We start from the raw sequence: 14,232 nt of genomic DNA on the forward strand, positions 1-14,232 counted from the left end.
ACCACAAATTGCATTGTATAAATTTACATAAAGCTATTTAAAGGTTGTGCTAATATTGACATTAATGTGAAAATAAACAGGTCACATTGTATTCACAAATTGATATTTAATTTAATTTAAAATCTTAGTTTACAAGCTATTTCTGCTCCTCTACCTATCAGCAAGACATCAAATAGCTCCTATTCACCATGCAAACATCATTTATTATGCAGCGGATGGCCCTTAGTGACTTGATATATTTACCAGCTTTCAGAGCAAAGTTATTTAATTTTTTCTTATCTATTTATGTATGAATTTATATTTCATGAGAAAGGCTTCAGGATTTTAAGAGTAGCCTACTACCAAATACGTCACCTGATATAGTTGTCTGCTAGGAAAAGCAGCGTGTAGATGTGCAAAATTACAGTGGTAAAATCAGAAAAACTTTTCCGAAGTGGAATTGTAGGGTGCTGGGTTAATCTGAGTTTGCATAGGGTTTTTTGATCCTTCCACTTTTCCAGTCCTCACAGCAAACAGAAGAGTCTCAAGGCAGAGACAAGAAATAAAGTAGAATCTCATTATAGAAAGAAGGGGAAAAAATCAAAAAGAAGAAAAGAAGAACAGAGAATCAAGAAGACTCAGAGAGACTCCAGCCAATTAATTCCAAAGCTATAAAGTTAAAATAATTACACACATACCCACCAGTCTGCACACCTGCACACTCATATGCACACACAAAAGAAAATGAAAAGAAAAACAAAAGACTTTCAGAATTAGAACTGTGACATCATGGCAATGGTTAAACCAATTAACAAAACTGAGAGAAAAAGGAGAGAGGTGTAGAGCGTTGGCTGTTGGCAATAGGCTCTATTCCCACAGTAATTAAATGCAACAAGAATATTACTGATTAGATTGAATCATAATTAAGGAAATAATAACTTTTAAAAGGGAGAACAGAAAAAAGAAAAAAGGAAAAGGGAGATGAAAGTAAAGTTATGTCACAAGTTTTTATTATTAAATCAAACCAGGAAAAAAATAGAAAATTAATAAAGTGGAAATGAACATATTGCAGGAGGGATAAATTCCCATCAACTAATGTTTTTTTCACTGTCCTTTAGGCACCAAGATCCAGAATAGGTGGAGAAACTCTAGCAATAGCACTGAGCTTCCCCATTTCTCCATTACTCTCACCCATCTGCCTGTCCCAATAAAACAAAACAAAACTCTCCCCAGCACTTTCTCCCCTCCACCATTACCTGTCGCAGGTTGCGTGTCACCTTAACGTCGTGCCACGCGTTGTCATTGAACTTGCCATTGACCGGCTCCACGATGGCCTCAAAGGCCCCAGACCCCAGGTTGATGACCAAGGAGACTGCACCATCTTTCAGGGCCAGGTTGACGTAGTCAGCTGACTTGCCCGTGTGCAGAATGAGCCCATTGCGTTGCCATGTCTTGAAGGAGAGCGTGATCTCATCGCTGCTGCTCTGGATGGGGTTTTGCGACAGGTCATAGCAAAGGTATTCGGAGCCACGGAAGGTGGCCATGTTCTCATCTCGCGCTGGAAAGGAAGGGAAAAAAGAGATCTATTCAGCGGTCAGCCAAGAAGAGATTTACGGTCGTCATGAATTTAGGCATCCCACGGCACTGTCAGCTGTAGAGCTAAATATCAAGGCATGCTAATAACTGTAGAGCTCCTTTTGTAATATGGCTACCAAGAGAATTAACTGCAGGGTCGTCAGTAGCGATGAATTTCAGTGCTGTGTTTTTAGTTTCACTGCAGCACTGTCTCCATAGGGACCATTCAACAGTATGCGGTGGAGTCCAGGAAAAGCACATTTAAGGACTGTTATAAGACATTTCACATCCTTTTTAGGAGAGGGATGGAAAGCTCTATTATTCACAACACAACCACCACATGTGTCGATTAAAAAAATACCAACATTTCACAAAGATCAGTATTTAGATTCAGCACTACTGCCATCTGAATCTATCTTAACCTACCCGACAGGAAAGTTAAGAAAGACACCAGAATATAATCCTAACAGAGCTGCCCCTTTCTTTCAATTGAAAGACCAAGCAAACAAGAGAGCCACATGAAGTGTCCTACAGATTTCTTCTCTGAGAGCATGAGGGAAGTCCAAATAAAACATTTTGTCCACAGTTATAAGTAATGTTGCTGGTAAACACATCTGAGAACTCTGCCTTGTCTTATCACCTTATCCAGGAAATCTGTACTAGAGAAGGCCATCTTTTTCAATCAGCAAAAATAAACATGGGAGAATTATTCACAGCACATGACATTTAATATTTCCTCATGAAGAAAATAAATCTCTTATGTACAACAACAAAAGCCACTGCACTTATTTCTCAGCAATTGGAAGCAGCATTTGAATACCATGAAAATCCCCTGTGTGAGCTAGAGGTCTACTTCCCAGCACCTGAGTTTCCAGTCACTCAAAGCCAGTTCTGCTGCAGTATTGTGCTTATGTGACTTGAGCCAGCTGCATACCCTGATTTTATCCAGTGGAAGAAACACAGGAGAGTGACAGGAAGGCTTGGAAGAGGGCTGGCTACTGCCAGCTGGGAGGAAATGGTACTTGCAATGGAGTCTGTATAGATCCCACCCCTCACTCCATATTGCAGCACCTTCCTGACTCCCAGCTGTGAAAGCAAGGCTGAGCAGTAGATAGTACAAGCAGTCAAGTTACCATTGCTTACAAATCACTGCACAAGGCAAATGCTGGTCCTATTTTCATTGACATTAATAGTATTTTTCTGTTTCGTTTTGTACCATTTAGTAATCCTGATAAGGATTAGCCAGAATTTATTAGTACAAGACTGAAGGGAAAATACTTGTTGTCATAGCCATTCTTGGAGAATAACTACATGGTAAAATCTGTGTTCTCACAGCATAAAATAATGATGACAAAACAGTACAGTATTGCAGCTTGTATGTATAACATTCTCAAGTGAAAGGTTTGCTTTAAGCAGAGACTCTTGCAGAAGCAATGTGTGTTTGTACTTCAGTAAGCAAGCCATGTGTCCAGATACTCCTGCAAGCAAACAGCCACCCAAATTGCTCCATGCAGCAGCACACACTGGGAGCCAACTGGCTCAAAAGCAGCTTTTCAGAGGAAGACCTGTGGTCCCAGTGGACAAGCTGAGCACAAGTCAGCAGTGCCTGTCCTTTCAGCAAAGGCCAGCTGCATCCTTGGCTGTATTAGCAAGAATGCAGTCAGCATGCCAAGGGAAGTGATTCTTCCCCTAATGGACACTTACAAGATCATATCAGGAGTGCTCTGTCCAGCACTGAACTCCCTCATAAAAAAAAATACTTCAAAATACTGGAGTCAGTCCAGCAAACAGCTACCACCATACTCAAGGTACTGGGGCAGTTAATGTGTGTGGAGAGGCTGAGGGAATTGGGTTCATTCTGCCTCAAGGAGAGACAACTCAAGGAAAATCTTACTGATCTCTTTAATGACATAATGGAAGAACACAGACAAGATGGGGTCATATTCTTCTCAGAGTTGTGCAAAAGGATGAGAAGCAACAGATGCAGTTGAATATAAAAAAATCTCATTCTATACAGAAAAAAAAGTTTCATCTTGAGGATGGTCAAATAGTAGGAAGGGCCCAGAGAAACTGAAATCTCCACCCTTAGAAATACTACAAACTTGATTAGGCAGAGCTGCCTAAACTAAGCTGCCTAAACTAACTGGACCTTCTCTGAGCTAATGGTGGGATTACACAGCCTCTGGAGGTCCCTTCCAAATTATTTAGCTCTTTGATCTTATTCTGAATACATTTAACTACCACCAATAAGTGTTTATGCTTCTATCAGTGTTAAACCAGCCTAAACACAGAGGGCTGCCATTGACTGCAGATCTGGAAGTCAGAGCCAAGCACTTAACTACCCTCTCCCAATATTGACAATTCCCCTGCCTGGGCACTCCTGATCCATTAGAAGAGAATGTGTTACAAGCAAGTTAGACACATGCTCCATGTACCTGCAGGTAATTCCCATCAAATAGCCAGTGTCTGAGGGCAGGAGTCAAACACAATCATTGTGAGTGAGCCTTTTCCCTACAGCTGAAGATGTGCAAAGCACTGAACACACATTTGTGAAGGAGGACGCTGAGGTTGATTGTTCACTCAGTACAAGACATAGGACTAGGGTTCATTTACACTTTCTCAACCACTTGGATGAAATCTCACTGATCCACTCAATACAAAGGAGAAGGCAAAGAGCAGATTAGAGATCTAAACAGTAATTTAAGGCAACCACTGAAGACTAATCAAAACAGAGCAGAGCAAATTCAAAGACATATTACTTCTATTTGTACCACTGGTTTTAATAGTGTGTATTCAACTATGTATTCAGCTATGCCATCTGCCTGTTTCCTCCAGTCATCTGCTGCTGACTCTTGTCATAGATGGGATTCTGTACTTTATCCACCTTTGTATCCCTACTGTTCTTGGGAGAATGTCAGCTATTTCTGTTTCATGTGTTGTTATGGGGTTTTTCTTCCTTCTGTGACTCTGGACAGACATTCAAATTTGCAGATCACCACACACTAAAATATCTCTGTGGTTCACTGTGAAATCAAAATTCATTCCTGTCCATGATATGTCTCATAAGCACAGCTCCCAAGGTCAACACATTTTTTAAGACTGTATTTTCCATATTGCTGATTCCTCAACACCTTACCAGTGGCCACATGTTTTAGCAGTCTCGTGAAAGGTTTCAGCAGAGCCTAGTATGTGCACCAAAGAGCCTGACTGTGTATCCCCTGAGCTACAGCACAGTAGCTTCTGTTGGGCCACATGAAAGGCTTCTTCCCAAGCATGGCCTCTCCATACTGTCCCAACTGTTAGGATGAGCTGACATACACCATAGCTGAGACCAAAAAGCACCTGAAAATTACCAGAGAGCATGGAGGGGGGAAAGGGATATAGGTTCTTTCCACAATGAATAAGGAGGAAAAGCCCTGAGTAGGCTGCAGGTCTCCCAGTATTTCTTTATGCTTTCAGACACAGTCTGGTGACACCTGGAAGACCACAGAGCAGTGAAGCACTTGTTATTTGTTAGCTCATGACCCTTATGCTGTACAGTTTTGAAGGTTCCACAGATTGCACTGCGATATTTATATCTTCTGTATTCCTTAAATAATGGTAGTGTACCAAGCAGCTTCTGCACAGCAACACACAAGCTAACCTTAAGATCCAAGTTGAAGTCAGCAGGGATCCTTGGTTCATGTTACATGAAGCAATAGATCAAACCCTGATTTTTCTCGTATGTGAAACCCTGTATATAGGCAGTGATATTTAATTTAATTGATGATCTAGTTATTAAAGGGTGCAATGCAACTGCATAAAATAACATCTACTTAAAACATATTTGGGATATGTTTGAAACCTATTGATTTTTGTATGATTTGCAAGATTTAATTTTTAACTCAGTTAATACTTAATAGATATAAAAAAATCAGAATCTGTCAGCACATATAAGGAATCAAATCTTTCATTCCTCTTGTTAGTATTAATCTAAATTCATTATTTACTTCCTAATTCATTCGCATAACTAAATTCTCTGCAATAGCTGGGATTTTCAAAGATCCAAGTCCTGTACAAAATTCCACACTTGGACTTAAACCTTCACATATTCAAGATGCAAAAAAAAACACCTGAACAGAAGCAAAACTCAGAATCTTCAAACTAGCACAGATATTTTCCTTGAATGAATGGAGTCACTGATCACTTTAATGGGAAATGTTACCCTTTTCTGACCAATCCCTAGCAGACACACCCTGCACATTAAGCAGTTACCATCACCATCACACTGCAAAGCCAGTTTTGCAAGTCTCAGACTTATATCTGTTTAAAATCCAAACCAGCCATCAGCACATATCAGAAGCTGAGTGCAGGAACAGAAACAAAACCACAGCAAACAAGTACCTAAGCCAAGCTCCTGGCTCTTCTCATCCCTGAAGAAACCCCAAAGCTTGCTGAGTCCCAGGTCCCCTGGAGAGACAAAGAGCCCAGGATCTTCCCATACAGTATACAGCTATACTGCCTCCTCAGCAAAGCCAGATGGCAATTTTAGCTTCAGTTTTTAAGTGCAATGTTGTTGCTGTTCCTGTCAAAGCTCTTTCTACGAAGAAGAATATTCATAACTCCCAGGATCACTAAGAGGTAGAAAATTTGGCATTTTGATTTATAGATGAGGAAACCAATGCACAGATATTTTAATGGGTTTACTCAGAGCCACCAAGAAAAATCAATGGTAGAGAAAGAATCTGAGTTCAGGATCTCCTATCTCTCCATCCTGGGCTCATTCCAGAGGTTCTCATATATTTGTGGAGGGAAACCAACCTCCTACTTTTCTCTAGTCCTTCCAGGACATCATCCTAGCTAAGGTGTGGAGAAAGCAGCCTTTAAAGTTTTGGATGATGCTTGAAAATAACTACTTCATGATTGCAAAGCTGAAAACAGCAAACCCTAAAAGCACTCATTTTGCTCAAAGGTGTTAAGTTTCATACTCAAGAAAAGCAGCATCTCATGTAACAGGAATTTTGGCCCCAGACACAATTAAGAAATACTTAGAAGCATATAAAATGGGCAGTGACTTTCCTGACGTCTCCTGAAGCAAACCTCAAGTAGCTCTCCTAAAACCAAGGGTCAGCTGCTCACCCCTCTCTACTTCACTACATTACAGATGTCCTGTGAGGCAGTCCCTGTCTCACTGGGGTTTGGTTTACAGTCAACACTATGTGACTGAATGTTAAAACTAAGGAAAGCCCTCAGAAGTGATCAAAGCACCTTGCCCAGATTCATGTCATTAAAACAAACCTCCAGGCTTAGTAATTTAGTAAAAAAAATTAGGCATTTATTTTAAAGAAATGGTCTCAGAATCCAGTAGCTAAAAGAGGATTACTGCAGCCTCTATTTATCCTTCTGCTGCATTCCTCCTTTCCAGCCTTTGAACAGGAAAAATAATACATCCAAGTAATTGGTTTTTTCCTAGTCTAACCATTTGTCACACCACCTGATCAGATCATCAGACTCTTTCATACAGATATTATTTAATTATTTAAATACATTAGAAATAGTGTACAATACATTATTCAGTGCATGAAGCATCTTCCAAGCACCACCAACAGTGATACTGATATGCGGAAGCTGTGAGAGCCATATCACAGCCTGCATTTATATTCTAAATTGCATTTATATTACAAATTGTAAAGTAAGAACATATAAGTCATATTAATGTCATAATGAGATGACTGAACTGATTGCATTGATTAAATCTTGGAAAAAGAATATGACTTCTAACCTCAAGGAAATTACAGGAATAATTTTGCAGAAGAAAAAGAATTTTTGCTGTTGGAAAAAAATTGTCAGTAAAATCATAGAATGATGTTAAAACAGATAAAAATTAAGTGCTCAGCTGCAGTCCTACAGTCAAAGGAGTAGTCTCTTAAATGCTTACTAACGTTAAACCATTCTGGGAAATGTTACATTTTTCAGAAATAGTGTAATGTATTGTTTCCTCAGACTCCTCGTGCTCACTTACTTGATCTACACAACTTGTAACTTGGAAGCAGAGAGGAATCAGCATTACAAGATCAGAAACAGTGTGAGGAAGAATCAATGCAAGACAACAATTCCCATCCTGTTTAAGAGATGCAAAAAGTCCACAGCAAAGGAGTTAGCCCAGGAGTCCACAGCAAAGGTGAGATGTACTCAACAGCCGGTGCTCTTTCAATGCCAAACTCAAATTTTGCACGTAGCGTAGCAGCTCTAATCTTATGCAAAAAGCTCTTTCACCTCACCAGTAAGAGCAAAGGAAGCATTAATGTTCCACCAGAGAACATCAAGTGCCTAGCATGAATCATGCCCTCTACTCTCTTATCTGCTACTTTACCCATTACCCTTGAAGTCTAAAGTAAAATGCTTGTTGAAAGGACCTCAAATTTAAACCCAGAAGAAATCAAGGAGACTTGGCAATACAGTGAATGTTCAGGGGTTTTTGTCAAACCTGACTAATCTATTATTTCCTTGTGCAGCTAAGCTCTTAATGAAAACAAGAGGAAGAACTTCTTTATCTGAAGATACTGCATGAGAGCTCTGGAACTCCATGTTCCACCTCTGCTTTTGTCTGTGTGTGTCCTTGGATGATGCTCTTTGGGCTGGTTCCAACAGAGAGGAGGCTCTGACCCGTGGGACTGCAAACCATCCCTAAGAGGTCCAGAACTAGCCCTGCAGGGTGACTTCTTTCCCCTGATGAATTTGGATCACGGTACAGCAAAGACTGAATGCAAAGGGAAGGAAGAGGGATAACAGTGTCTGTATCTTTAGCCCAAAAAAAGGAGAAATTTTCCCTAGGCTCCCGATCCTCAAAATAGTTGACACGTACTAAATGTATAAAGCAGTTTCCATATATCACTGTCACATAACACTGGCAGAGCTAGTAGCCTGTAAGAAGCACAACTGCCCTATATTTCTAAAGTATGACTATGAGCCTATTAAATAGACAGAGATCTTATCATCTAAATAAAAAAATATTCACCCAAATGAAAAGCTATTTTGCTTGTTAGTGCTAGGAATCTCCTTTTCACTCAACAGTATATTGCCGTCATTTGGCAAAATTTCTTCTGAGAGGAAAAAACGTAAATCAGTTGTACCACACAAAATCTCCTAGTGAGTCCACATATTGAGCTCACACACAGATTTTTTTAACCTAGTTTTGCCAATTATATGATCCACAGGTTCTCTACTCACTCTCTAAGCCACATACTGCCTTTTCTAAAGAGAAAAGCAAGTAAACAGAAGTGTCTGAACTCCTCCAGTAATGCACACAAAATAGCTGAAAAACACAGCCATAAAAACCTTTTTGCTAAAATGTTTTGATGACAAAAGTATTAATACTACAATAATGAAAATGAATAAATGACATGACTACAAAAGATTATAGCATATGTCTGGTAACACCATTTCTTTAAATTGCTCGTTAAAATTGATCTAAATGACAAAGGGCGTGGAAGTCAGAACCTCAGCTTTTTATCCTCAACTCTGTCACTGATTCACTGTGCAACCTGAGGCATTTCATTAACCTTGGCTGTCTCCATCTGTACTATAAAGATAACAAAAACATAGGTTAAGTCCTTGAGACCTATGGGAAAAGAACTCTATGAGTTTAAAAAAAGTCTGAAAACCAAGAAATGTTCCGCATCTGTGAGGAGACTCCCTCTACCAACCCAGTATATATGCAGTGTACAAAGTGCCCTGAGAATCCTCTTCTCCACATATTTTCCATTGTTTGCTAAATACAAACTGTACTGTTGTCATTGTGTGATGTTGCATTCTCTGTCAAAGAAATTATAAACTCCAGGTATTGGTCTGACACCATGGCACTATACACTTAGAGCTGTGTTTGTTCTTTATGTTCTGATCAGCTGACCATAGGGACAAAAAAAAAAAATTCTGCAACAATGTCTTCCTTAACCCAAAATGAAGTTTAAAAAATTTGGTTTACATGCCCTGAAAAATATACTTCTTTAAAAAACCCTACAGCTCCATTTTAAAATGAAAGCATGAAACACGTTTATTTTGAAATGAATGATGCTGAATAAATCAATTTTTAAAATAATTTGCCTGAAAGAATTTGATACAGTCATATAAATTAACAATTTGTTTTGGTTGAACAGAATATACTTTCTCTTTTCATTTCTCTGAACAACTTTGCTACTCTCACTCCTAGTTCCAGAAGGCAGAGAAAAAGCAAAGTATTGCTACAAATTTTGCCAAGAGATTTGATGATGATTTGCTGAGCATAAGACTAGATTCCTCTAGATTCCTCAATGCTAAGCATGGATGAGGGCAATTCCCACTGCTGCTGTATTTACTTTTTTTTACATTTTTATTTCACTCTGCAATTTCTATAGTTTTCTTATTTTCCTGCTGCACCACTGTAAAACATAAGCATGCCAGTCACTGAACACACCACTCAGCAGAAATGTTTCCTCAAAGGCTGAATGTTCAGCAAAGTGCAAACTGATGAGAGAGAACATCACAGTACCATGGCCATAAAGTTCCAGGTCTAATATATTCACCAGCTCTGCTCTCACAGTGACATCTCTACTGCTGGGTGGCTACCTGGCCCATCCACCCTTCTGTGTAGAGCAACCGTGACAATACAGGTAAGAGTGTGGAAGCATACAGCTGAGCTCTTAATTCACCAGTTTTTCATCTATGTATTCCTGACCAAATGTACTGTTTCTTTACACAGACCAAAAAACAAAAACACAACACAAAAAAAAACAACAAAAAAAAAAAAAAAAAAAAAAAAAAAAAAAAAAAAAAACCAAAAACAAAACAAACACCCAAAACAAACAAACAAAAAACCCCCCAACAAACCGAAGAACTGAAGCAACTTGCAGGCCAACAAGCAACACTGTATTCACTCCTAAGAGAGATTGACTGTTTTTCAGCAGCAATCTGTATCCCAGCTGCAATTCCCAATTTCACACTACCCTTACTCTTCAAGCCTATTAAAAGTCAGAAGTCAAACACCAAATATTAATTTTGATTCTAAGCATTTAGACCTGTTTATTACTGGCTGCAGATTCAAGAGCACTAACATTCAGCTATTAAAACAGTGTTCACTTGGCATTTTTGTTCCTTTCCACACTGAAGACAAGGTCTCTCCACAGTTTTCTGACCTTAGTAAAAAGTCATACCATTAGAGAGAAGAACATTAGGTAGCTATCACAGTCTTCCCTACATGTGTGGTATGATTAGTCCTGCTTGGGAGAAAAAACATCAACACTGTCGGAGGGAGTCTTCCAAGACTGACGCAGGAATGACCAAAATTATTTACACAGAGAGGAAGTTGAAAGGGCATTCAGAGCAAAAGCATGTGTAAGGAGCCCGACAGGAGGCAAAATTCCTGCTTCTGTTGAACAGCACTATTTTAGAGAACTGCTGGAAGCTCACAAAGAAGGGGGCAGAAGGGAGAGAGGCAGCAGCGCCAGAGGTGAGCGTGTGCTGCTGCATGCCCGTGGCTCTGTGCTGGCAGCAGCCTTCCAGCAAGCGTCGCGCTTGCTGCTGAGCAGGGAGCCCCTTGGGCATCCTTCCAGCGGGAAGTGGGAGTAGAAAAATAGTTACCGCTAATCACTGTAATAACACAATAATGATCCACAAAATTATCCTTTTCAATACCAGTGAGCAGTATTGAAAGCCATGCCCATGGGAAAGGGGAAGTGGAAAGGAAGGTGAAAAGCAAAAGCGCAGTGGAAGAGAGACGAGAGCGGGGCAGAGCAGCACCAGTGGTATCACAGAGACTGCGGTAATGTCAGCTTCCCACGGCTTCTGTGCTACTGGAGAGTGGGCACATGTGGAACCCCAGTACTGCCAGGATAGCAAAATACAATACACTGCCAAACACTACTGCTGCCCTTCATTTATGCTCATTGTGAGACATCATTAGGGCCATTTATGGAAGTAGCAGTATCCAAACCCAATTTGAGGCAGAACAATTCTTCTCAAACAAAGCCACAGGCAAGAGACTGTTACAAGCTGGCAGAGCAGCTTTGACCAGTAATTACTTAGGGGCAAAAATGTGTGCATTTGTATGCATTGAGAAACATGCTAGGCTACTGCTATGTGGATACAGCATCAAGTTCCATGTGTGTTTACCAGGGCAATGGACACATATGCAGCATAGGAAGGACAGTTGCCCACCCAGCATATTTCTGTGGAAAGGCAGACAAAGTACAGCTGAACAAACACAATAGATAGACATGAAGAGGAGGTGTGCCCTTTGTTACAGTGTAAAAGGAAGCGACCTTAGTGTGAAGAGATTTACAAGAGCAAGAAACAGAACCAGGTTGAAGTGGATGCACTTGCATACATGCAAAATGTGGGATAATTAAAATCCTTATACAACTTACAGTACACATCTGAGGGCAGGAATGAAATGCATCTTCCCCATGTAACTTAAGGGACACACATGAGGACTTACACACAGATGCATGTACACAGAAAAAAAATGAATGTGTGTCTTGGCCAGGTGTAAACACTGGAGTGATAACACACAATCTCAGGGCATAAGCATAGATGTCCATGGTGCATGAGGATGCAAATGTGGTGGAAGCATACGGAACTGGCACTGTGCATGGGGATGAGAGGGAGGGTGTGCCAGTGCTTCTGGCGCATGCTCCAACTTCATCCTGGGCTTTTTTCCTTCCTGATTTAGTTTTTTTTTTTTTTCTGCGGCAGAGCAGACTCCATGTCTACAGGGAAGGTGCTTAATGAGTCAAATCCAATCTCTTGAATGTCTTATCAGTTGTGGACAGGCCTGTTTCTGACAGCTGACCTTTCCCACTGCACGCTGCTGAAAAACCCATACACCACAAACAATTAACACAATGCTGAAAACACAAAGCTGAGGGAAGGGAAGACTCTAGATCACTATAGACAGCACTACATCAGAAGGAAGAGAGTGATGCACATAAAAATGACAGAAAGCATCTATAGAAGGGTTTCATTCCACCTTATTTTGCCACACACACATTTTATTACCGTCTTTACAGCTTGGCTGTAGCAAAGTTATGTGCAAAAGCAAGGGTCATGTAAAACAAGAATGAAAAGCGTAGAGAACAGGGGACATTTTTGTGATGTGTATGACATTAAGCCCATGCACAAATAAATATATGGCTGAATAAATACATCCAAAACTGATACAAAGAGGAAAGTTCCTTACTAGAAAACAAAAGCATACAGAGCAAAGGAGGTGAAGAAAGTATCAGCCTGCCCTCCAATACCTCTGCTGTTATGGGACTAGTTCCTAAAAAAACACACAATAATACATTTACTTAAAAACCTAAACTGAATATTGCCTGAATTAGGAAGATCAGAAATAACAAAATTGTCAAATAGTCCCTTCAATAGTGATAAGGAGGCTCATCCATTGATGAGTGCAACTCCAGTTCCAGGTAAGCAGGAGGTTGCTCCTTTTGGGAGGCACAAACACCTAAACATAAAGTGGACTGTCTAGCCAGTTTTTCAAGGGATTTGTTGCTCAAGAAAGGGTCAGAAAAAACCTGCATGTTTTCAATTCTGCTGCCAGCTCAGCATAAGACTTGGGCAAACCATAAACATTGCATTTTCTGAAATCTCTCTTCACTATCAGAATTTTCTGCAACAGGTACATGCCACCAACATGCTTGAAGATCAAGACTCATGTATCTCAGATTTCAGAAGCAAATCCTTGGCACACAGAATTCATATCCTAATTTGAAAATGTATACAGCTATCTTTTGTGCAGTAGTCTCCCTGTATGTGCAAAAAAAGCACAGTCTACCATTATCACATTTTGGTTTTTCAGTATTATTTAATGCAATAGCATAACCTCCAAAAAGAATGTGTTCTTCCATCTTAACAACTCCTTATATATTCAAAATAGGAGCTAGATTACAGTGAGGAAAGTTCACAGAAAAAAAAAGTTTGCTGGAAAGTTCACAGAAAAAAATTTTGCCAGAAGCTCCACAGAAGTCATCTGGATGCAGCATCTAATTCATCTAGACACCTGTGGAAAACTAAACATGCTTTTGAAGATTTTGCATGCAATCCACAAGACTGACACAGGAGTGGGTTAAAAGGTACAAAAAGTAATTTAAGGTTATAGGGTGGGGGAAGTTCCACAGCAGTGCAAAATATGTGTCAGTTTAGCATCTCTGGCTGGTAGTGATGCTGTTGAACAGAAAAGGTATCCAGACAAAAGTATTCCAGTTAATCACCGCAAGTACATAAGCTCAACAAATCAAAAAAGATTTTAAGAATAAATATTTCATTATAGTAGAGGTTTTTTGTATTCTAGTGAAAAAAATTATGTCATGACTGTAATTCTTTCTTAGCTATTCCCATGTGGTCTTTTCATACATACGTATTCTATCCATTTATTTCAATGCAATAAAAATTGATGCTTAGTATATACTGTAATTATCTTTAAATACTTATCAGCTCGTCTGTTTTCATAAATTTCTGAAATTATCTATGCTATTTGTAATAATAGATAACAGCTATTCTATCAGCTCATCCAAAATTAGTAACTTCATATCATCAATGAAATGAATTTCATATCTTGATGTGACAGCACCAAAAATGAGCCCAGATGCTTTCATTAGTTCAAGTTACTGGGTAGCACAATCTTATTAAAGTCTTGTACACATTATCAAGACTGCATATCAA

The 14,232-nt window shown here is 39.6% G+C and overlaps 1 protein-coding gene across 1 annotated transcript in view; it reads right to left on the reverse strand.

The window, feature by feature from the left end:
• NRXN3 (neurexin 3) overlaps window positions 1-14,232 on the reverse strand; it is a 751,638-nt gene that overhangs the window by 705,571 nt on the left and 31,835 nt on the right. Inside the window, exon 2 of the mRNA XM_053944975.1 lies at window positions 1,236-1,537. Within this exon, the coding sequence (XP_053800950.1) occupies window positions 1,236-1,523 (288 nt within the window). The 5' untranslated portion in view covers window positions 1,524-1,537. The remainder of the gene's footprint in view (window positions 1-1,235; window positions 1,538-14,232) is intronic.

Source organism: Vidua chalybeata, chromosome 6, assembly GCF_026979565.1.
Source record: "Vidua chalybeata isolate OUT-0048 chromosome 6, bVidCha1 merged haplotype, whole genome shotgun sequence".
NCBI classification, from domain to species: Eukaryota; Metazoa; Chordata; class Aves; order Passeriformes; family Viduidae; genus Vidua; species Vidua chalybeata.